Source organism: Chelonoidis abingdonii, chromosome 21 (assembly GCF_003597395.2).
Source record: "Chelonoidis abingdonii isolate Lonesome George chromosome 21, CheloAbing_2.0, whole genome shotgun sequence".
NCBI lineage: Eukaryota > Metazoa > Chordata > Testudines > Testudinidae > Chelonoidis > Chelonoidis abingdonii.
In genome coordinates, this window is record NC_133789.1 from 2,618,613 (window position 1) to 2,644,152 (window position 25,540).

General features: G+C 40.3%; 1 protein-coding gene across 3 annotated transcripts; it reads left to right on the forward strand.

The window, feature by feature from the left end:
* The first annotated feature begins 1,675 nt into the window (after window positions 1-1,675).
* SMARCE1 (SWI/SNF related BAF chromatin remodeling complex subunit E1) lies at window positions 1,676-25,279 on the forward strand. Of its 3 annotated transcripts, none has more exons than XM_032788970.2 (11): window positions 1,676-1,999; window positions 4,849-4,899; window positions 6,037-6,080; window positions 9,470-9,574; window positions 11,951-12,031; window positions 13,243-13,374; window positions 16,513-16,684; window positions 19,653-19,825; window positions 21,562-21,663; window positions 22,345-22,555; window positions 23,348-25,279. In XM_032788970.2, exons 2-11 carry the CDS (start codon window positions 4,893-4,895, stop codon window positions 23,557-23,559), a joined length of 1,239 nt encoding a protein of 412 aa, XP_032644861.1. In that variant the 5' UTR covers window positions 1,676-1,999; window positions 4,849-4,892; the 3' UTR covers window positions 23,560-25,279. The 3 variants fall into 3 exon arrangements, with proteins under 3 accessions (XP_032644861.1, XP_032644859.1, XP_074915871.1); XM_032788968.2 differs by having other exon boundaries at window positions 1,696-1,999; window positions 9,470-9,637; XM_075059770.1 differs by lacking the exon at window positions 9,470-9,574 and having other exon boundaries at window positions 1,701-1,999.
* The last annotated feature ends 261 nt before the right edge of the window (window positions 25,280-25,540 follow it).

Sequence of the window (25,540 nt, forward strand, 5' to 3'; positions counted from 1 at the left end):
TGAGCCAGGGCCATGGCACCGGGGGAGCTGCAGAGTGGGAAGCAGGACAGAGTCTGCTGTGGGGGGGGATGGGGGCGGAGTGTGAGCAGAGCCACATCTGGCTTTTGGGGAGGCACAGAATCCTCCAGCCTATGATAGCTGCCACTCATGGCCATTATGCCACATTCTGCCAACTTTTCTCATTTTAAATTGTGCATTACTTAGCTTGGAGGCCTCTCAGGACTAGGGGAAAATGCTTCCAGTATCGAGTACTATTCAGTATGAGTAAGCGTGGTAGAAATGAGCCCATTAGCAAAAACAGCCTTACAGATTAATACCAGAAAGCCCAATTATGCAATTTTTACTTGCATTGTTCTACATTTATTCACAACTGTAGTCCCACTAACTCCAGTGGGCCTACTCTTGTGAGTTAAGTGCTCAACCACGTAAATATTACACAATTGGTGCCAGAGTATACAAATGCCAATGAGAAATATTTCAAAAACACAGACTCAGATGACCACATCTAAGGCATCTTTCTCAGCATTTTAGGTTTTTCATATTGTCAAAATCATGTTATTGCTAGGATTGGAGAGAAAAGTGTGGTGTAATGGTATGAGCCCAAGACTAAAAGCCAGGATTCATGGATGTTAGTCCTGCCTCTAACACTAACTGCTACCTGCACTTTTCTGCATGAATTTCTTTACCAACAGCAGGCAAAACCTCAGTAAAATTATATTTTTCACATTTTAAAAGATATTTTCTCATCTTTTTCTCATAAACTTTCTGCTGATGTAAAAATGGTGGTTTAAAAAGCTCAAGCAGCCGATTATAAAATATGTATTTTGATTCCTTTTGTCATTTAGTAGCCAAATGCAAGTCATGGATTTATCCCTTGTACTTGAGCAAGTCTTGACTGTAGCCACAGATTGTGAACCAATGAGGCCAGGGACCTTGCTGTTCTATTCCTTTGCAAAAGTGACATTTCTTCAGTGACCAACATCTGAATTAGACAAACTGTGAATGCCCAGAAGAAAACTCTGGGTCTTATTTCTGCCAGCACCAAGCCCCACACCTAGCCTCAGATACTGTATCAATTCATGCAAGTAATGAATAGTAACCACGTCCAGCACTGCCTCACCAGGGGCATCTCCTTTTAGAGTAATACTGAGTGGCGCACGACTTGGCCTATAAAACCACCATACAATAGTCCCATCCGCTGCAGCCTCTCATACCAATAACCCTGCGTGTGGCCCAGGGACCCCTCCTATTATTATCATAACCACGGAACAGAGGCCTGTACGGCAGAGCTGTAGTGCCTGCAGGCGCTGTTTCCTGAGAGCGAAGGGGGAGCTGACAGGACACTAAGAAAGGTGACACCCAGGAGCAGCGCTCGCAGGCGGAAAAAGGCGCCCAACCCAATTCGCTGCCTTCTCCTCAATCGACGGTTGCCAGCCTGCGAAGCGGGAAGCGCGAGACTAACCGCCGCGAGAAAGAAAAAGGCGCCAAACCCAGCTGCTCCTCCCCCACCCCTCCCTCGAACTGTCACTGAGGCACGAGACGAACGTCAAAGCCGAGAGGGACCAACGCTCCAAACGCCCCCTTCTCTCCCGTCCAACTGCCGCGCACCACGTGATCTCTGCTCCCTGACCTCCGCCTGACACGTCACTAGGCTCTCCTTACGTCATTCCGTTCGCTTTGCGAGTGCTTCACGTCACGTGGCATGCGTTCCGGCGTTCCTCTCTTGGCTTTCTTCACCCGCTGAGCTCTTCAGATTCGCCATAGAATAACTGTCTTTTCTCTGCCCTTATAGTAGACGATAAAAATCTCAGGGTGATGTACGAAGGTGTCTGGCTCGGGATAAACCTGGGCAGGGAACAAAAGCGCGGGGACGCCGGGACGCCGTGTGGAATGTGCTGATGCGGAAGGGCAGGCGGCTTCCCGCGAGTTGCTGCTGCCCGGACATCCAGGAGCTCGGTGTTGGTTGGGAACAAAGGGGCCGAGGCCGGTGCTGGAGCGGGTGAGGCTCTGAGGGGTGGCGGGAGACAGGGCGGGGCGTGTGAGTGGGTGGGGCCTGCAGCACGGGCTCGGGCGTCGGCCCCGGGAATCCCGGAGCCTACGCGGCCTCGGCGACAGCCTGAGCCTACGAAGGGGGATGGGAAAGGGCTGAGGGAGAGAGACGGAGACGATCCCCCCCCCCACCTTTCCATGGGGGAGGGGAGAGCTGCCCCCCATTCCCCCCCTCACAGACATACACCTCCGTGGGGGAGGGGGGAGCTGCCCCCCACTTCCCCCCCCCACAGACATACACCTCCGTGGGGCAGGGGGGGAGCTGCCCCCATTCCCCCCCCCCACAGACATACACCTCCGTGGGGCAGGGGGGAGCTGCCCCCGTTCCCCCCCCACAGACATACACCTCCGTGGGGGAGAGGGGAGCTGCCCCCCATTCCCCCCCACCCCACAGACATACACCTCCGTGGGGGAGAGGGGAGCTGCCCCCATTCCCCCCCACCACAGACATACACCTCCGTGGGGGAGAGGGGAGTTACCCACATGTCTCCCCCCCCCACAGACATACACCTCCGTGGGGGAGGGGGGAGCTGCCCCCCATTCCCCCTCCCCCCACAGACATACACCTCCGTGGGGGAGGGGGGAGCTGCCCCCCATTCCCCCTCCCCCCACAGACATACACCTCTGTGGGGGAGGGGGGAGCTGCCCCCCATTCCCCCCCCCAGACATACACCTCTGTGGGGGAGGGGGGTAGTAACCTCTCACACACATGCAGACACACAACCCATGGGGGAGGGGGAAGCTTCCCCCCCTTCACACACCCCTTCGTTGGGGAGGGGAGAGCTATCCCCCACACACATCTTCATGGGGGAGGGAGGAAAGGCAGTCAAAAACATTTCTTGCCCCATCACCATAATGCATGCCAAAAAGTGGTAGAAGAGGAGGCAAGTACTAGCCTCCTCTAAGCAAGTTCTCTTGCTGTAGTTAGGTGTTTTTTGAAGTGGGTCTTATTTTCTAAGGTACCATGTTATTGACTGGAGTAAAACTATCAAGGTCTGAACCCTGTGTTTAGAAGTGATATGCTTGTGTTTTTATCACTTGAGTGCTTAGCATCTGCTGCCTCTTTTAAAAAAAAAAAGGGGGGGGGTGGAGTGGAATTTGCATATTAAATATATTTGTATATTTAGCACTTTCCCTCCCAGTCTTCCCCAAATTGGATGAGTAATGAGATCTTTCTGTTGCTCTGGAGCAGGGTCTCCATTTAAAATTGATCTGTGTAAGCATTCTTTTCTTTGGACTTTGTGTGGGAATGGCAACTTCTTTAGAAAGGGTTGTCTAGTGTTGTCAACAGTGCAGTCCATCTGTAGGCCTTGGGCATAAAAATACTCAAACATACATGGAACTTTGTGCATAAGTAGTCCATTATGTGTGGGAATAATCACAAGTTCAAAACTGAAGCATGTGTATAGCAGTTTTAGTATTTGATGTGATAAACATTATTAGTATCAGATGCTGAGCGTTTACAGGACTGGGCCCAAATCTTGCGCTCAAGTCTTCAATGGATTTAATTTATGAGAGAGGCTAGCAGGATATTGCTATTATTTTACAGAGCATTTTACATATGTGGGTTCACTCCTGCAGCAGATTGCACATGCCCAGCTCTCACTGACTATGACATTAGTAGCTGTAATAGGAACATTTGCTTTTTTTGTTACTCTGAGGTGCAGTTTAGCTGTATGACAATGTATTACTATGAACTTGTTTATATTTTATGATGTTATTTAGGATACCATATGTGCGCACTCCTGCATTCATATCCAGTCTTTGAAGCCAGCCATATAAGACAAATGATTGAAATCCAATATATAGTACTGTAATTTTTATTAAAAGCGATGCACAAGTAAAATCTTTACAAGGAAGATCAGACAAACCTTGGATTTCAGTTTCAGAGCTGTTTATTTCATCCTAGTAGTTCATCCTTAAGGGTCAAACTAGTTCACAGAAAGTTTGTCAGTCACTACAAGAAAATGTAGACCTAGTTTCTGGAAAGTTGTTTGTTTTCTTTCACTGCGAAGCTGACAGATTTGTGACTTTACCTGCAATACATGGTTATAATTAGGGCTCCTTAAATTAGGTTTTAACCAGTAAACAGCTTTAATACAAACAGGAGGAAATACTTTTTCACACAGTGCACAATGGACCTGTGGAAATGATTCCCAGGGTATGTTGTGATGGCCAGCATATAACTGGCTTAGAAAAAAATGACTAGGTAAATTCATGGAGAATAATTCCATCAATAGCTATTATTCAAGATTGTCAGAGCTGTAATGCCATGTTCGGGGCAGCTCTAAAGCTCTGATTTCCAGAAGACAGGAAAGGAAGACAGGGTGGATCACTCCAAATGCCATGTTCTATATAGGGCCTGCACAACTCATAAAGTGGTGAGGGCCATATTACTCCAAAAAAAACAGCTGAGGGCCAAAACCCCTTGGCCCCACCGAAACACACACACCCAGTGCAGCCCAGCCCTGCCGAAACACCCCCACAGCGCCGCTCAGCCCTCCCCTCCCCCTCGAAACACACATCCTGCCCCAGCACTGCCCAGCCCCGAGGAAACACCCCCCCCCCCCGCACACGCCATCTGCCCCATGTAAACAAACCCTCCTTCCCCAGTGCCGCCCCGCCAAAACCCCAAAATTGCTAAAAAAAAAAAAAAAACAACCACACACACCCAAGTGAAATTAATAAACGCTGAAAAGCAGATGCTCTGATTATAATGCTCTTAGTTTTAATTGTTCATGAAAACAAAAATTGTTCTATTTAACAGTCTAACGTTGTGTTCTCTTTTTTGTCTTTCAGAATTTGAGATATAATGTTAGCAGGCTGAAAATTTATCTACCAAAATGTCAAGTAAGTTTTTTTTTTTGTTTGTTTTTAATTTAACAAGTAAGGATCTGTTTTATTAACCTTTACTTGATCTGTTTCATTAACCTTTACTTATATGAATAATCCCATTGCTGTCACATGAGAAAAGGCTACTGGACCAGGCTCATTTTAAGAGGAATGTTATCATATACAGTAATTATAAGTGAACTACCCATCAGTTGGTACTAGATGCTGCCACAGCTCAGAGCCAGGGCTGTGCACTGAGGAATTATTTGTGCCCAAACAATAAAAGAAACACACAAGCATACTACCTGACAAGCTGCAGAATTGCTCTATAGCCATTTCTCCAGTCTTAAGGCTGGAATAGTCTCTGCCATCTGGGTACGTCCTCCTTAGTGGCAGAAGACCCATCCCATCATGCCTACCTCAGTGGAATGCATTGATCACCAATAGAGTTAGGCTTGGGGATTCATACTCCCTTACCATTTGTCCCCACAATTTTCCCCTCCAATGGGCAGGACCTTCCACACCAAGGGGCAAGATTTGCTCTTTCTTTAGTAAATATAAATTGTGTAAAATTGTAAGCAATTTGAGCTAAATTCTGCACTCAGTTACTCTTGTGCAAATCCTAAATGAAGTAGGAAGAGATTTACTCCCTCTCTATGCTTTTATTTAATGCCAACTATATGCTACTGAAAGCCATGAATGAAACCACTCGGGGAAGGGGTGAGCTGCACAATTGAACGTAAAATTTAGCCTACAATTGTTTCATCTTAAAGCATACTGTTACATGTCAAACTCTACATTTCAAATCCATTTTCTTGCCTCTGAAGAAAATCTAGCGTGCTTTAATTTCCATAGTGGCTAGCACAGTTTTTTTTGAATTCTCTTCCTACATTTCTCCCCACCCCAGTACATCTAAATAAAAAGTTAGTAATCTGACACTGGTGTCACCTTTTTTAAAACGCATCTCTTCTTCTTTCATCCTCTGTTTTTTATTTCATCAATGTAGATTGTAAACTCTTTGGGACAGCAATCTGTCTTGTTATCATAAGTTTCTTACCAAATTATTGTTGTGTGCCTAGTACACTTTTGGATACCATATGCATAATATATCTGAGTTGTCAGGAAGTTATGTATTTGCTTTTGTCTTTTAAACAGAAAGGCCATCCTATGCCCCACCTCCCACCCCTGCTCCCACAACCGTAAGTATAATGAATTTCTCATTAACACAAATCTGGTAGTCTGGCTTTTAAGGCAATAACTTGGTAGTCACAGCTATCAGTATTAAAATATTATGAATATAAAACTATTTGCACTGAACTGTTGAAATGACATTTGGTATTTAAATTAAATTGACCTCAGAATTTTGAAAAGGTGTGGGGAAACTGGGATAAGACTCACTCAGTACTTAGGGCCAGATCCTTCAAACACTTAAATTTGTGTTTAACTTTACATTGAAGCCAGTGGGACTACCTGCATGAGTAAAGTTAAATACAGGGGTGAATGTTTCTAGGCTTTGGGCCTGATATCCATGTACCCATTGTAAATATTCCAATTCGATATAACAGTAAACTAAGAGCTAAGTAGCATACTTAATTCAAAACTTTCTTGCCTCTAAAAGCTTAATGTTTTGAATTAAGTTCAAGTTTTGAACATAATTTTTTGTACTTTTTACAGTGAATTTAGATTTGTACGTATAGTTTGTTTTCGGTGATATTCACATAGTTATGTAGAATTATGCAAACTTTCATTTATATTGGGTCAGAATAATGGAACCCTCATGATGAAAATCTTACTACTCAAATGTATTGAAATCCATGGCGTTTTGTAATGTGAGCATTGTGTGAATAAAGTTTCCTACATAGTATAAGGTAAGTGCCTCTGTTTGCAAAGGAATCAATCTGTTGAGGACTTACCTGAAAAATTTTATTATATAATATCCAATCTTTCTTGACATCATGTGGCCGGGAAAGCATCTGAAAATATGTTTATACTTCTATAAAAACTTGCATCCGATGACTGGAACACTCTACAAATTTAAACATCATAATGCTTTGTGTTGGAGGGGAAGCATTATCTGCATTTTATAGAAGAATAAACAGGCACAAGTGAAATGGCTTGCAAAAGAAAATGTCGGCAGAGTTTTTAATTATATTAGTGCGCCTAGGATCTACTTTTTTCCCCAGTCCTGTAGACGGTGACTACAAAATTGGAAATATGTAATTTTTTTTATTATTAAACCAAAGGCCACATTTAAAAAGGTTGGGGAGCAGGAAATATATATTTGATGTCAAAGAAATTTGTAAACTTTCCCATATAAATTTGCAGGGAGGATGACGATGACGACAGACTATTTTTGCATTAGTGTGCCAGTTTGGGTAACAGCTTGAGTCCGAAGTTTTATTTAATTTTTTTTGCTCTACAAATACTTTACTTGGTTTTATATTAATATTCAGATTGATGTGACAGGCCCTGATCCTGCAATCAGATCTGAGCATGCAGATCCCTGCATGTGCGTGGAACACCATTGATTTCAGTGGGGCTCTCCATGAATACAGTATTTCTTTGTTCATGTTCATTTTTAGATGTGCTACTTTCTTTAGTCAAGTAAGCAGCACAAGTCTTTAAAGAGTGAGCTCAGGTGTGCAGTTAGCAGTGTGTGTTGCCTATCTTATGTACATCATCTATCTGTACTACTCACTGTAGATTCTCAAGTACTGTACATGAAGTAATCTACACTCTATGAATGCAGATGATAAAACAGAAAAACAGACACAGATCTCTTGCCTTTTTCCTCCACTACCAAATCTTATTGTGCTTAGTACTGAAAATGGCAGTAATCCACCTTACTTGAGACCGTGTGCATGAAATAAACATTTCGGTGATGCTTTTCTTTTTGTAATATTGGATTTGTCTGTTTTGCAACCACAAAGATTTAGTGTCTGCACATTATACTGTCCAGTTATTTTGGAGGAGAAATCTAATATAATATGCTTAAACAAATTCTATTGTATTTCAAATACTGCTGATCTTGTAGTGAAGTGGCTGCTTATTGAAAAGTGAATTTACATACAGTAGTTACATGTGACAAATTTGAATAACCGACTGCTTTGTGTTTGAGGCTTAACAGTAAAACACATTAATGTTTAAAGATTGCCAAGTAAGGTGTAACTTTACTACTGTGTTTTCTGTGTCAAATTGACTGCTATGTGTCAATCTATTCTTGCATTGAAGCATTTATAAAATGAATGTGCACTTCAGATTGTAAGACTTTTCCCTTTGATATGTAGCCTCTGTCTTGGGTCTTATGAACACTGAACTCCATTTTAACTGTATTTATTGCAGCAGTCTCTAATACATACCACTGGCAAAGTATACTTTGAGATCCATGAAACCATTATTCCAGCATGTGTTGTAATTAAGGCCACAACTCTGCTGAAGAATGTGGCTAGACACTGCATGAATGAGGTTTAAAACCATCAAGGAACAGAGTAGGGTAAGATACAAAGGTTTGTAAGGGAAGAATTATAGTTGTGGTAGCACCAATACAGTTGAGGGTGAGACTAGCTCACTGTTAGACAGCTGGGGTTTCATCTAACAAAAAAACTAAGCAAGAACTAGGGAACATGGAGAAGGAGCAAGACAGAAATTAATTGGAAGAGAGAAATACAGAGAATGAGACAGTAATGATTGAAGGTTTAACAAGTAGGATGAATCCCCAAGAAACCAAATGTAATGACCTACAATATTAAAGACGTACACAAACTGACCCACTGAATTTAATTTCTGGAATAGATATGGACATGTTAATTAAAGTATGTAATTGTTTTAGAAGCAATTTAAATAGTGATGTGATGAAATAACTACAAAAAATGTATCTAATATGTATATTCCGTTGCAGTGGTTCTCCAGTTCTTTAATTCTGCAGATTACTTCGTAAGGGAAAGATACCTCTATGGATCACCACCTCTTCCAGCCTTCTCATCAAATCCCCTGGCACCCCCTGGTGCATAATTCCTAAAATCTTTAATTTTGCAGGGAAGTCTTCATACGCCACTGTTGGTCCACAGATTGTACTTTGAGAACCACTGTCATACTACTATCAGTATCTTTGGGGTTTTAACTTTTTTGATCAATAGCCTGTACTTCCATTGGTGCATATAATGAATGATGGTATTGGTAATTTCCACATAATCATATGCACTGTATTGCTTTGTATGTTAAATTCTTTTGTTTCGTTGGATACTAGATTCTTCCTGAATTGTTTGGCCACTTATGAAAAGTTTGCAGACTTAAATAGCCATAAGCAGGATGTATGGCACACTTATGTTAAAAGTAAGCACGCCTGAAAATAAACCATCAAATGACAGTTGTGAATTTACAGTAACACAGTCAGCTGAAAATCCTGTTTCCTGAACAGGTTTCTATTGGAATACTTCACATGTTGAGAGGAAACCAACTGCTACACCTCATTTGCTTGTTTAAATTCTAGTTGTTTTTGCATGCCATATTGCAGATCATTTTCATTTCTGTGTTTTCCTCGTTTGAGCTCATTTCTCATTCGTGTTTTTGTCTCATTTGTTTCCATCAGCAAATGCCCAGCACGCCAGGGTTTGTGGGATACAATCCATACAGCCATCTGGCCTACAACAACTACAGGCTGGGAGGGAACCCGGGCACCAACAGCCGGGTCACGGTAGGAGAATCAACTATTACATCATCCGGCAAACAACAGGAATTGACCAGAAATGGCTTTAGAGTTAGGTTCTTCTGAATCTTGGCTGTTGCCACTTTTATAAAGAGAGAAAATTTAACTCTGATTTTTTTTTTTTTTCTCCCCATCTTCTCCCCTCTCCTACCTCCCTCCTTTTATTGTGAAGCCTTGTACTGGAAAATAATCTTCTGTGTAATAGATCGAGAGAGATCTATTATTCCCATCTGAGATGTGGAAAGTCTTTCTTTTTGGAATTCCATGGGTTGAAGCCTCAGTAATCACTGCACGTTTAAGGAAAGAACCTTAAATATGGGTGTGGATTATATTTTCCTCTTGGAGGGAGGGAATTATAAATTTTATTGAGATTATAGGCATGAAACGAAAGGAAAGGCAAGATCCAAACTAGAAATTGTAACTGGTGATTACATTGCACTGTTGTGCCATGTAAGGAACCCATGTTTCTATTTTCCATCCCAGTCTTACTTTGTATGGTTAGTATCAGGTCTCCAGATTCAACAGTGACTTCTCCATCCAAGTGAGTGGTGTCGATAAAATATGAGGGAGCCTGCTCTCTGTCCTCCATGGCTGGATGGAATGTGGATGCTTTGTAGACCCTTTAAGGAATACTTGGCATAAAGTGGGAGGAAATGTACTGATATGGGGTACCTCTGAGCTTGAGTGAAGATGCAGAACACTATTCACATACAGGCAAGAAAGAAAATAAAACTTGTCAATGCACACTTTTTTCACCTAATATTTAATGTAACAACTGTAGACATACAGTATTCTTTTAAATTATTAATATAAAAATGATCATTTTTATTTTTATGTAATTTCTTTCTGAAGGTATAAAATTTATCTACACAACTCTAGCCTCTTCAGAGTGTAATACAAATAAGAATTTGTCAGTTAATCCATAGATGTTGCTGTTTAATGCAGTATACCTTTTTAAACTCCCATAAATTCAGCTTGTTTAATAAGGTGCCTAAAGAAAAGACCCCCTGCGCTGTAGTGAAGGTATGAGCTGGCGTTTGATTGAATGTAGTGTCTGAACTTACATTTATGTTACTGAATACATGAATAGGTTAGATTTGTCAGAATTTTCATTGTTTCTGTATGTCATAAGCATATACAGCTTTCTCTGCCATGCATATATGTGTATGGTATCTTTAAATTCCTGTTAATTTAAAAGCATTAAACAGTTTCAGTTAATGTTTTTCAAATCCATCTCTGTGTGTATATATGTATACATTTGGTAATGCATACACCTCATGTACATTATAACTCTATGCAAGTATGTATGCATTGTTTCATAGAACTTCATAAATGTAGTGAAACATAAAAATATCTAAATTAAAAATACTAAAAGCAGAAACACTGAACGTTAACCTTCTTGGCCATTTTCAAGTGTCGAACCACAGTCCCCAATCTTGCTAATACTTATTTGAGTCTGATTAATTTTAGATGTGAAAATAATCCCATGGACCTGCTCACAGGTGTTTGCAGGATTGGGGCGTTTAGAATCTACAGCTGTTACAAACTATATGATGTCTGTACACTATTCCAGGAGGAACAAACCTTGTCCTGTTATAAATGCACTATTTTTAACTGAGATGGTGTGTAGATGGAAGAGAACTGAAGAATAAGTGGATGCTGCAGCTTTCAATCAATAACACTTTCTGTTTAGTGTCTTTTTTTTTTTTTTTTTTTTTTTTTTTTTGAAGTGCAGGCAATGTGCTTGGCATTGTACAAACCTAAAGGAAGACAAGGTCTCTCAAGGAGCTCACAATCTAATTTGGACAAGAACAATGCAATTCGGACACAAATGATGCACAGGTTGAGGGATCAGTCTCATAGGGATTTTTTTAATATTTGGATTGACTCCCAAGTTCCCACTGAAAGATTTCATGGAAGAAGTGTATTTCTAAGACGGATTGAATGAAAGAATGTCTAGATAATTTCCTGCTCTTTCACACTTTCTCCTTATCCTTTTCCCAGTACTAATTTCTTTAGTTGTCAGAGCAGGTACCATAACAGTGATTCTCATCAAAATTGAGGAAAACAAACTATTGGGACCGGTGAGCAGAAGCAAATATTTAGACTCTCTTTTGGTTTTAAGAAAACTGTCTCCTTTTGGACTTTTGAGTAACCTTTTTCAAATTAATACTTGGACAAATACATTTGGGGCTGGGGGAGGGGGAATTTTGCAAATTTATTATGAGGACCAGTTATAGTACCTGTACATGTATTTAATATACAAGAGTATTTATATTCCCAGACTACTGTGTATTGAAATTGCCTAGTTTTCATCTTAAGAAATGGATTTATCTGTTTTGTTTTTGTGGGTTTTTTTTATAGGCTTCCTCTGGTATTACAATTCCCAAACCCCCAAAGCCACCAGATAAGCCTCTGATGCCCTACATGAGGTACAGCAGGAAGGTGGGTACACAGTGTTTTGGATCTAGGTTGAATAAGTAGCATTAAAGGTTAAGTTTATGCCAAATGTTGATTAGTTATTTTAGTTCCAACTTCTAAACTCTGAATTCTCACAACCTGCAGAGCTTACTTATTCATAAAGGGAATTGTAAAACACAGTTGCTTTCCCCATCAGAATAGTGGCAACAATGGTCTAACCATATGGTAGCCACCTTCTAGGAAAACACAAATTATCCCTCAGACAGAAGGTCAGCACCCTCAATTTTCCTGTGTTACGTATTTTATCTACAGGGTTGGGGAAGGGAAATTAAGATTTTTTTTTTTTGTAATGGTTATGAACTACCATTGCCCCTGCTGTCAAGGATCCACATATAGATGGGTGGATAGAAAGTGCTCATTGTGGCATAGTGCGATGCTGTAGTTAGACTTGAAGAGTAGCAATGGGAGGAATGTGTGTTCACCTACCTAACCTGTAGCACTACTTCATTTATTCTGTGAACTGTTTGAGAGGCAATGGGAAATTAAGTATTGTGAAGAGGCTGAAATCTGATTCTTCATGGGAAGGGTGTATGATCCAGTTTCAAGGAGTGGGTGAGCCAGAAGGAAATATACATGCCTTCCTGTTTCTAGTAAAGTGTCTTTACCAGCAGCCTGAATTAAGCCAACAGCCCTCCCATCCCTCATATCAAGTCAAATGGTATTTCTAATCACACGTGGCAAGTAATAACACAGCTTTCTTTTTTATATGAAGTTAGAAACTGTTTTTTGATGTAATCAGAACCTGTTGGAATTGAAATTGATCGATGTGACTGAAAACTTGTTGAATACATGAAGGTCCAAGTTCTGATCTTAAAAGTTCAATGCACATTGTCATGTATCTGAACATAAATGCTGCTTGACGTGTTTGCATGGTAATATGTTGAATTTTTTTCCAGAGATACAGTGATATGCATTTTAGACTAGAATTCACAGGTTTCAGGGCAAGATTCACAACTGAAGCTGGTGTCAATAAATCAGGCTGTTGCCAGTTTCAGTAGATGACTGTACTACTGTCTTCCTGCCCCAAAAAGTAATCACTGGAGGTAGCCAGACTTTCTTAATATAGCTTTGTTTTATAGTGTTCTTTTCAGAAAGAATACTAAGATGATACCATAAAACATTTAATTTGGAAGTGTTTACATATCAGTAGTAAAGCTCCAGCTGTTTCTGTTAAGGTCTGGGATCAAGTGAAGGCATCCAACCCTGACTTGAAGTTATGGGAAATTGGCAAGATCATTGGAGGGATGTGGCGAGATCTCACTGATGAGGAAAAACAAGAGTACTTGAATGAATATGAAGCAGAAAAGGTAAAAGGATGAAATCTTTTGTTGTTAATGCTGATTCTCACCTTATGCCCCTGGCACCACTGTCATAGAGGAGTTAAGCTTATTCCCCAGTGCAGCAAGAGAGTTAAGCATGTGCCCAACTTTAAGCACTTGAGTAGTCTCATTGAAGTTAGTAGAGGGTTCTCATGCTCGAAGTTAATCATATGCTTAAGTCCCTTGCTGAATTAGGGCCTTGTAACATTTCATAGTACATATAAATAGAAAACTTCTTAGATCAGCTAGTCCTTTCTAGGATTGTTCCCCACAATATGTCCTCCATCCTGTGGTGTTGGATGTTTTTATTCTAGAAACTACTCTGAGAATCAAATTTCATCTTTCCTATATGGTGGCTTGTGTGTGTCATTTACGAAGCCCTGTGTATACTGATAAGCCTCTTGATCATAATTGTATGTCAACAGGGACTTCAGTTTTTAGATCCTACTCAAAATGAAATGTTTATATTTAATAGGAATTTTAACTGAGTGTACTTGATTTTTTCTGCACCAAAATCCTCTTTCAAAACTGATTCTCTGTAGGTTCAGCTGGTCAGTTATGAATATGTGTAAGAATTAATTTCCATGGTACAGCCTTGCAGAATTTCACTCTGCCAGAATGTTTTTTTGGTTGTTGTTTTTTGATGGGCAAGTAAAATATTGTTGATCATCATGGCAAAGAGCAATAATTTTCTTTCCATGCTGATAGTTTTAAAGAGTTCTGCAAGGCTGCTACTGTAATACATATCCAAAGCTATGTAGGACAATTACAAGCTGGTTGTTTGACATCTCTTGTGTTGTTAAAATTGCAGCATCTGAGGTCATAGGTAACCTGGTCAAATAAATGCTTAGAACTGTTTTTCATCCAAATACCACCTTACTATTTTTAACAAAGAGAAAAATTATTTTAAATTAGGGTTTTGCCATTTGAAGCAAAATCAAGGATTCCTACTTTTTAACTCCATAAAAAGACTAATTTAGTAAAAGTTAAAGGCACCTTCGCGTCCATACAGCAGTATCATACAGTGTAACTGACCTTTAATACAGAGTATCTCAAATCAAGTGAAAGACTGTACTCAAAAAAGTAGTTATCAATGGTTTGCTGTCAGACTAGGAGGGTGTATCTATAACGGGTCAGTCCTGGGTCCTGAACTAGTCAATATTTTCATTAATGACTTGAATAATGGAGTAGAGTGGAAAGTATGCTTAAGTATTTTCAGGTGACACCCAGCTGGGAAGGGTTGCAAGTACTTTGGAGGACAGGAAAAGAATTCAAAACAACTTTGACAAATTGGAGAACTGAATTCGACCAAGATAAGTGCACAGTACTACACATAGGAAAGAAAAATCAAACGCACAACTACAAAATGGGAATAAATAGCTAGGCGGTAGTACTGCAGAATATTATGTGGGGATTATAGTGGTTCACAAATTGCATACGAGTCAACAATGTGATGCAGTTGCAAAAAAGGATATCCTTCTGGGGTGTATGAAGAGGAGTGTTGTATGTAAAACCTGGGAGGCGATTCTCCCACGCTACTTGGGAGTGGTGTGGCCTCAGCTGGAGTACTGTGTCGAATTCTAGACACCGCTCTTTAGGAAAGATGTGCACAAATTAGAGAGAGTCCAAAGGAGAGCAACAAAAGGAAAACCTGACCTATGAGAGACGTTAAATGAGCTGGACATCTTTAGTCTTGAAAACAGAAGACTGGGGAGGGGAGAGGCTTATAAGTTTTCAAATATATTAAGGGTAGTTAGAGGACTGTGATCAATTGTTCTCCCATGTCCACTGAATGTAGAACAAGTAGTAATGGGCTCAATCTGCAGCAAGAGAGTCTTAGAAAGTTTTTCTTGATATCTAGCCAAACTGTAAGCTCTAGAATAGGTTTGCAAGGAAAATTGTGGAATCCCCATCATTGGAGATTTTTAAGAACAAACACCTGTCAGGGGTAGCCTAGATTTACTTGATCCTGCCTCAGTGCAGGGGGCTGGACTTGATGACTTCCATTCCAGCCCTACATTTCTGTGGTTCTGTGAAAATGTTTATTTTGAGTTTTTAAAGCAAGGTTTAAAAGTGAGATTTAAAGAAGTGGTTGAAATGGTCAGTAGATCAATGCAGGCAGGTGGAGTGATACAGTTCTGCTACCTGAAGTGAGAAAATAGACTGTCTGGATCACCCCTAGCCATGTGTAGGGAGGGACTGAAGAACACAATAAAAGAATGGAAAGTGGGAATTTCAATACATGATGATGGAATTGACAAAAATGAAAAATGGTTCTGGCCTGTCCTGGAGGAGATGATAGGCAGACTCTGAGATATGAGGTGTTGGGGTGAGGGAGGAGAGGACATCAGGATCAAGGTTAACTCAGGATTCCTGGGTGTGTAAAGTAGTTGGAAGTGATAGAATTGGAAACCTGGGATGACTCTACAGTAGTTAAAGACAAAACAAAGAATTGCTTGCAAGATTTAATCTTTAATCATTGCAGTGAGGATAGCATTAGACTTCCCAGAATTAAATTGTTCTTGACTCTTGTGTGTTGGTATCCCACCACCACTCAAATTAGTAGTGCACCCTAAATCAAGAGCAATATGGAAGAAGTCTGTGTAATTCTTTCCCCTACAGAGAATTCTTTCTCAGGAATTTGGCTGGTGGGTCTTGCCCACATAGTGAGAGTCTAAGTGATCACTGTATTTGGGAATGAATTTTCCTCTAGGTCAGATTGTCAGAGACTCTGGGACTTTTTGCCTTCCTCTGCAGCATGGGGCATGGGTTGCTTGCTGATTTAAATTAGATTAAATGATGCATTCTCTCTAATTTGAAGTCTTTGAATCAAGATCTGGGGACTTCAGTACCTCAGCGAGAGGCTATGAGTCTATTGCAGGCGTGCATGGGGGAGGTTCCGTGGCCTGTGATGTGCAGGAGATCAACTAGATGATTACAATGGTCCCTTTTGGCCTTAGCCTCTGAGTGTATGTACCAAAAAGAGAAGCGCGGTAGAAAGGGAGGCAAATCATCTATGCCAAATTGTTCTTTTGGATATTTGGCTGACGTCAATAAGCAGAGCAGGGCTGCCAGGGTACAATAGATAGTTTTTATTTCACTAAAACTGTATTCATCAAATTTCAGATAGAGTACAATGAATCCATGAAGGCCTACCATAACTCACCAGCTTACCTTGCCTACATCAACGCAAAGAGTCGGGCTGAGGCAGCGTTAGAAGAAGAAAGCCGACAAAGGCAATCACGCATGGAGAAAGGTGAACCCTATATGAGCATCCAGCCAGCAGAAGACCCAGATGGTAAGCAGATTGGTATACACTTTTGGTGAGGTATATTTTTACCTTAGAGTCTACAGTAAGTTTCGGACAGCTGTTTTATGTATTCCTTTGGTATTGAAAACGATTAATTTTTCACTGACTTACTCCTGAACTATAATGGGAAACACTTGCACACCATATAACAAAGAAAACGTGAAATGTATAACTTTAGTACTAACTTTCAGAATCATCTTACCTCAAACTACATGTTAAGGTGACACAACTGTTCTTCTTATGCTTAAGACTGAATTGACCACCAGCAGCCGGGCCACTCTTAAAAAGTTCTTGTAAACCTCAAATGGTGCTAAAAATATTTTCCAAATGTCTGTTTCAGACTTGACGAGTTGATAGTGGTTTGTGGTTTAGGCTACAATTGTGCTAAATTTCCATTCTAAATTTCACAGCAGAGATTAACAAATGTAGCGTTCACTACAGTAACATACACAAGAGTGGGAGCAAGCGAATGCTGCAGCTCCTGTCCCATTCTGGTCATTGTAACCTTGTGCACGGGGTTGCAGTGCCACTCAGGCTTTGTCCCATTTACCCCTCTGTAAATGGAAATGGAGGAGCTGATGGGACAAATTTGATTGGCTTTACAACCTAGCATATGGGGTCACAGAACAAGTGGCAACACTTGATTTGGGGGCCTAATCATATGTATTTTTACAGCCATCTCTAAGATTTCACTGACTTTATTCAAATTCACGTTTTCTGTGATCTCAGTGACAAGATCCATAGACCTATTTGTAGTCATGCAGTACTTTGTACTTCATAGGGGTCCTTCAGTCCTGCTTGGATGGAATGTTGTACTCTAATAAGTGCAGCAGGTAGTTCTGGCAGACTCTACTTAATTGTTGTCTTTTGACTTCTTCCTTATGGTGATTGAACACACCTCAGCAGCTGAACTTAAAAAGGCTTCTGTCAGTCAGAACATAACTTGTCAACACAAAGTGCAACTTAATGAAGAAACTGTCAAAACATTTTCTTTAATTGAAAGGAAATACCATGTTGGCATCCATATCACACCCATTGAGAAAAGTCAGGCAAAGATATTGTCAGTTTCAGTTTTTAAAATGTTAAAAGGCTGACTGAATTATCTGTTGAAACCTGAGGATGAAAAATGCAGCCAGACAATTACACCTCCTCCTCTCCCCTCTCACCCCCCAAGCAAGCACAGCATGAGATAATTCCCATAGTAAATAGCACTTTCCACTGTGTGCAGTATAAACTGTGTAAAGCACATGAATGTGCCTGGGATTTGTTACTACTATTTTCAACTTTATTTTTATTTTCAAATTAATCTAATACTTTATACATCTCAAATGTGAAACTGGGTTTTTTTTCTTCTTCCAGAAAAGCAATATTCAGTTTGACGAGTTTCAGTCAAAATCAACCTTCTCAATAATACTTTCTGGCATAACAGAATTTTATTTTCAATTTTTCCCCTCCAGTTTTGTAAAGAGTGGAGCAACAATCTCAACGTGTATCCCATAACTGGGCAAGTTGTGTAAAATAAAAAACAGAACTTAGACATTTAAAGGAGATGGGGAAAGGTTTTTCAGTGATGACAATGATAGTCCTCCTATGCTTTCATTTTCTATCCTCATCCTTTAAAATTTAGGAACCTCTTCAAGATTACAGTGATGGGACTACTGAAAACACTAAGGGCATGTCATCATGTGGCAAGCTGGAGTGGGAATGTAGCTCAACTAGCTTGCTGCAATCTAACTGTCCTTGATGATCCTGCTGCGGCAGGGTCATTTTGAAGCAGGAATAGGTCAAAGTGCATTAATGAATTGATAATGTGCATCAGCTGTTTCCAAACGGAAAGCAGACTGTGGCAGGCTAGTGAAGAGTAGATTGACCCATATGTTTGGCCTGAACTGAACAGTCCTGTAGAGAAGTCCTAAAATAAGAGAGAACCATCTTAATCTTGGAGATTTTTTTTTTTTTTCTGGTGCGGCCTCAAAATGTTGTTCTGCTTTTTAAAGTGAATATCTAGTACATTCAGTAATATTTGGTTAATATAACAGTTTCACAAATAGTTACATATAATCCTCAGAATAACATCTGCCTAAACTCCTATTTTGCCACAGAGCAAAAGCTCTTTTTTAATTAAGGAAAAAATTTCTTTGATCTATCATATATCTTTTGGGGTAGTTCATCCTCTACAAACGTATCAAAGAAAGGCAGTTCGTCATAGGCTTGAGACCAAACCTTTCTCTGGCATTTTCTTCTCCTCCCTCAAGAAGCTTGTAGGAGACTAGCACATGACATTTGTTAGCCTATAATTTTCTTCTAATGCATGTTTATCTCAATTTTTTTTCCACCAAGTGATTTTTGCTAATTAATTGCTTGGCTTCTGTGAACAAACTTAGAGTAGGTTTTATTAGTGTGGCTTTTTTACATTAGGACCTGAGTGGCTGAGCATCTGCCATTTCTGTTTACTTCAGTTGGTGCTGCAGGTGCTCAGCACTTCTGAAAATTAGTCCCTTTAGGTTTGAGGCACAAAGTTTACTTTAGTGGAACTCTCGTCTGTTTTAATGAGGAATTTATTGTAGTGAGCACCATAAATTGTGAAGTTTCATTATCAGAGTTTGAGTAATCAGTGTGTTTATCTCTTGTTCTTGACACCTGAAAAGTAATGCATTGGCATAGGCACTGATTGCTGTTTAAAGAGAATAGATCAGTTTGTAGCCGTGTGTGGGATCTGGCTAAAATCATAGCTCCCATGCTCTGCTGTTTCACAGCACATAAAATACTGCGTTTCAAAATTGAGTTTGATTATTTTACTGCTCTGTAATTCTGGTACCTTTGTACATAAAATTATTCATGGTGTCATGGCAGCAGTTTTATTCCTGGTTGAATTGAAGACTGCAGTTTATTTTAAGGATACATTTTAATGAGACTTGCCACTTGACTTGTCTAACTTGTTAAATTTTTGTTTCAGATTATGATGATGGATTTTCTATGAAGCACACAGCTACAGCCCGCTTCCAGAGGAACCACCGTCTGATTAGTGAGATACTGAGTGAAAGTGTGGTACCAGACGTCCGCTCCGTTGTCACTACAGCTAGAATGCAAGTTCTCAAACGTCAAGTTCAGTCTTTAATGGTTCATCAGGTAGATATTTCAGAGTGGTAGCCGTGTTAGTCTGTATCAGCAAAAAGAAAGAGGAGTACCTTAGGGCTGGTCTACACTACGGGATAAAATCGATTTTAGATACGCAATTTCAGCTACGTGAGTAATGTAGCTGAAGTCGAATATCTAAAATCGATTTACTCACCCGTCTTCACCACGCGGGATCGATGTCCGCGGCTCGCCATGTCGATTCCGGAACTCCATTGGGGTTGGTGGAGTTCCGGAATCGATATAAGCACGCTCAGGGAGTCGATATATCCCGTCTAGATTAGACATGATATATCGATCCCAGAGCAATCGATTTTAACGCGCCGATACGGCACGTAGTCTAGACGTGGCTTTAGAGACTAACAAATTTATTTGGGCATAAGCTTTTGTGGGCTAAAATCCACTTCATCGGATGCATGCAATGGAAAATACACCGCATGCATCTGATGAAGTGGGTTTTAGCCCACAAAAGCTTATGCCCAAATAAATTTGTTAGTCTCTAAGGTGCCACAAGTACTTCTCATCCGGTAAATATTAATTAACTAAAACGTATTAAATATAATGGTTCTGGGCTGTACTCCAAGTTTAAAATAATTTGCATCATCTACATGAATGTACTTGTTGCATTGTCAGTACTCTTCATGCCCCAGATAACTAACCTCTCCCTGGCTTTTTGAGAGGAGCAAGGGATAAGTCCAAACTTCTGTGATTCCCATGCATGTACTTGTTGCATAGCCTGTACATGTGCATGTACTTGTTGCATATGCATGTACTTGTTGCATAGCCCCAGATAACTAACCTCTCCCTGGCTTTTTGAGAGGAGCAAGGGATAAGTCCAAACTTCTGTGATTCCCATGCATCATGCAAAATTGTGACATTGTATCTACTAAAGGATACAATGCAGTGATTAAGAGATGTAGATTAACCTCTTAATTATACATCATGTCACAGTCCTCTGCAGTTATATAGCCCTTCAACATGTAAAGAAAAGCTTTTGATTTAAAGGTATTGATGCAGTTATGATTTTCAATAGCTTTTTACCTATAGCTATGTATTTATTAGTGGCCCTCTTTTTAATGTGGTAAATCTCCCCCTTTTTAACATTCGTAACTGAAAATTAAAAGCATAAGTGACTGTCTAATAACTCACATTTAAGACACATTTCAATTAACTTCAACACCAGATTCCTGTGTGTGTGTGTGCGTACCGATTGATATATATTGTACGTGTGTGTATATACATAGCATTTGGGCAAATTAGGCAGAGACAGGAAAGAGTGAAGATTTCTTTTTAAATTGCAAAAGAAAGTGGAAAATGTGTTGCATCCAATTTCCTTCTCCTATTTTAATCCCCATTTGTATTGTACTAGTAATGCGCTAGGCACTGTCAGTGTACAGAAAGACATAGATTGCATGTCTGAAGACTGCAAGCTCTTCAGGTCAAGCACCTATCATCTTCTGTGTTTGTAAAGGGCCTAGAACTCCTTAGGGCACAATAGAATTCATCCGATTTCTTTATGGTTTCTTATTACTACGACTTGGGGATGGGGGGCTTCCCTCATTTGCACATTTGAGCTGTTAAGCATCAAATCAGGAAAGTCAGATTCCACCATAAGGGTGAGATGGATATAAAAAAGTTGATCTACGTTGTCTGTATGCATCAAAGCATTTTATTCAGCATTTGATATATTTGAGTATTAAGTTTCATAACTCAGTTACTTTCATTTTTAGCGAAAACTGGAAGCTGAGCTTCTGCAAATAGAAGAGCGCCACCAGGAAAAGAAGAGGAAGTTCTTGGAAAGCACAGAATCCTTTAACAATGAATTGAAGAGGGTAGGGTACAGCTTTAAAATGTTCTCTCTCCTTCTAGGACACTACTTGTTGCACATTATTTAGCAAGAGTCCTCTGCCCAGCTTCTGTCTCGCTCTTCTGAATACAGAGGGTTCATGTTCTAGAATATTTTCTGTGCCCCAGAGCTATAGAATCTGCGAGTCTTGGCCAGAGGGCTTCCATGTCCCTCAGTAATTCCAGGCTTCTGCAACGGCCCAATGGGGTTATTGGCAGCCAACGTAATTAAAAGCAGTTTTCAGACTGATCTAATTGAAGCCAAGGAGACCAACACTGTGCTCCCAAGGTCAAGAGATGACAAAGATGGTTTAAAGCCACCCTTGTGTGCATGCTTCTCAAATGCACTGTGTATTCCTTGAATAGAGCTGAGAATCAAGGCCTACATTTTTTCCATTATTGCTGCATAGTCTTATCCCAGATCTCTGAGAGAGAACTGATCTTCTATAGCTGCTGGAGCTCTCCATTTTACATTCTTAAATTTAGCAAACCAAGGTGCAAACATTGTCCCATGCAGAACTACTAAACTCAGAATGAGGATTTCCTCTGTGTTATGTTCCAAAATGCATTTTTAATGCACAAGATACCTGCTTTGCCTGACACCAAAATGCTAAACTAAGAGACAGAGTACTGCGTTAATAAAAGGACTTTTCTCTTCTGATTGCTAGTTATGCAGTTTGAAGGTGGAGGTGGACATGGAAAAAATAGCAGCTGAAATTGCTCAGGCTGAGGAACAGGCCCGCAAGAGGCAGGAGGAAAGGGAAAAAGAAGCAGCTGAGCAAGCTGAACGCAGTCAGACAAATGCAGCACCTGAGGAAGAGCAAGCAGTTAACAAGACAGAGGAGAAGAAGGAAGAAGAGAGCGCTCCCATGGAGACAGGTAACTGCACGTGGAGCCTGGCTTCAGAATTCTTACATCAATAGAACAAGCAGGAAGAGCCATATCTAACATTTAGGGTTTTTTCACCTTGAAATAACCTCAGTTTTGAAAAGGGGAAAAAAGAATAGCAGCAAAGTCAGTATATTGTCCAGGATGTGTGGTGCACCCAGTAGAAAAGGTTTGATTTCCAAACCTTCCCTAAATCTCACCTTATCTTTTAGTCATTCATGTAGATTGAAACAAAACTGGACGTTTTCACTGTACCAGAGAAGGAGCTATCCCTCTGGTTTTAGTAGACATGGGAAAGCTGCACTTCCCTGGCTGTACCTGACTACTTTAACCTTTGCTTACTTCCCCCACTGTCAAATTTCCTTGCCAAACCAAAAGTGGTGGCACTAGTGGAAGAATCAGATATTGTAAGCATGACTGCATCATTTTGAACCACAGCTTATTGTTGTAACAGTTGGGGTAGGTGAGTTTGGTAGGGAAGTTGGAGTTCTATTGTTCAATTTTCTTTTTTTCTTTGTGGCTAGCATTCTTCTTAGGGTTAGAGGCTGCAGGTTACTTCTAAGAAGTAGTGTGGAAGGTACCTTGTATATTCATGCATGTTTTATGAGATTTTTCCAGAGCAGTAACTACTAAAAATTTCTAAACAAGGTAAATTATTGATATCAAATAGTATCAAAGATATTGCTGACATTTCTTTCTCCCCTGTAGCTTTCTAGCTCCTAAAATGTATTTGCATTGCCAACTATAGTGGTGTAAATGACACTGAGAAATGTCTTCTTCCAGAGGAGGCTCACCCAGAAGAAACTACAGAGAACCAGCAGAACGGTGAAGAAGGAACATCCACACCAGAAGATAAGGAGAGTGGCCAGGAAGGGGTTGACAGTACTGCAGAGGAAGGAACTAGTGATAGTAACACTGGTTCAGAGAGCAATAGCGCAACAGTTGAGGAGCCTCCAGCAGACCCTGCCCCCGAGGATAGTGAGAAGAAAGAATAAATATTGGTTTAATCCATGTCTCTTCTTAACAAAGTATTGTTTTGAGTTAAAAATGTGCTATGTGCTGTTTTTTTGTTTTTTTTTTTAATTTGAATCTTCCTTGTCCATATGATTTGTTACCAAAGGATAGGGGGCATTAACTACTTGATTAACATAATGTTCAATACCAGCATGGCCAACCTAAAGGGGCCTTTGGGGGAGTGAAGAATGGACCTACAAAGGAAAAGACAGTATTTGTGTCTTTAACCATTGCTCTGATATATATAAAGATAGTATCCTTCCTGGGCTGAGTTTTCTCTCTCCCCCGCTCCCCCCCAAGTTAATGATTTTTTCCTTAAATATCAGGTACCTACTCTGTCCTAACTAGGAATTCCTTCAATGACTGCTGTGGCATCCCTTCCCATTCAGCTGAAGATTGGGTAAAGTACAGCTTGGGTTTGACCTTTTGTGAGGGTCACCAAACCATTCCAGTTCTCTGCCATAGCCTCGGGTGTTTTCCTCCAAATCCATCATCTTCGTTATCATAAGGGAGTACTAAATATGTATCTCAACCCTGGATGCTAATGAAGTTGCACTGAATTGGCTGTTGGGGAAACTTTTGTTTGCAGCATTTGTACTCACTTTTATACAATAAACACTAGTTGGCATTAAAATTTTTAGATGCTTTAGTGCAGTTTGCATTGGTGCCAACCAAGAAACTCCACTGGTTCTAGGCCATAATAGTGAGATCAGACCTCTTATTGCATAAGCCCCTCCACGGTTTGTTTTGATTTTGCTTTGTTTCTCTCTCTCTCTAACTTAAATTCCTCTGGCTAAAATAATGGCTTCGGCTTTCAGGTAATTGTGTCATGTTACCCATATGCCTGGAAAAGAGCATGAAGTGTTAGAAGGGATAAATGTACAGCGGCATGGCACGTATTGCCGCTTTGCTTTGCTTTTATAGCCGCCTCCAGTAAGTGCCGAGTCCTTCAGCCTTTGCTCACTGAAAACTTGCCTTTAAATCTATGAAGAACTGTCTCAATAAGGGCTGCAGGACTTGGTCCTAATTCTTCTGTGTGGTCTCTGCTCTCTTATGTACAGTAACTGTTTCACAAGAGGGAAAAGGCAGGTGGTTCTTGCATGCTCTGAAGTGTCATGTGCATATTTCCAAATGATCAGAAGCTCGATCTGCTCCCAGTGCTATTACTGTGGTTATGGTATGCCTCAGGGCTGTTTTATGTAATGTGGGATTCGTATTTGCATCAGTCTTTGTTTATCTATGCTCTTTGATCCCTTTGTTCAGTACAAACGATTTTATCCAAAGGTGTGGCAAAGTGTAAAGCAAGGGAATATTTACACATCATATTTCTTGCCCTCCCATGCTGACTCTGCTGTAAACACAGAACAAACAGTAACAAATAGACACCTCCCTTGACATGAGCTTTCAAAATCTCTAGCAGTTTCAAAAACTGAAAATTCTATTGTCCCCCACCCCCAAAACCACCCCTTCCAAATAAAATGCTCCTTAACTTTTGATAAAATTAAGGCAGACACCGGACATTTCATGACTTTTTTTCCAGCTAAAGAGAGCACATGATGCATTTGCTTTATGTAAACTCTAGTATGTTTTACTGACTAGTACTATTTCTGATAGTGTTCTCTTTAAAAACAAAATAAAACCCTTCTGGCCTTTTTTAAAATGTTCTAAACGTAATAAAATGGAACATGTTTTTTTAAAAAATCTGCCTCGGTCTGTGTTATCTGTCTAGTAAGACATTTGACTGTGTTTGATACAAAGAGCTCTCTGCCCCCCAGCACTTCTCCTTTTTAAATCAGAGAGAAACTGAAATTTCAAGTCCGCTATACAAAAGCCTCATTTCTGTAGTATATTCAATACAAAAAGTTATTCTACGGTAATACTTGTTTTTGGGTTGGTTTGGGGTTTTTGTTTTTGTATTTGCTCTTATCCTGAGAGCTTACATGCCAAATATCTCTGAAAATA

What these genes read in the sequence shown, in the direction of transcription:
- SMARCE1 (XM_032788968.2), top strand. An exon ending in ACATGAGGTACAGCAGGAAG is followed by an intron (nt 12,032 to 13,242) that starts GTGGGTACACAG and finishes GTTTCTGTTAAG; the next exon opens with GTCTGGGATCAAGTGAAGGC. An exon ending in GCCAGCAGAAGACCCAGATG is followed by an intron (nt 16,685 to 19,652) that starts GTAAGCAGATTG and finishes TTTTTGTTTCAG; the next exon opens with ATTATGATGATGGATTTTCT.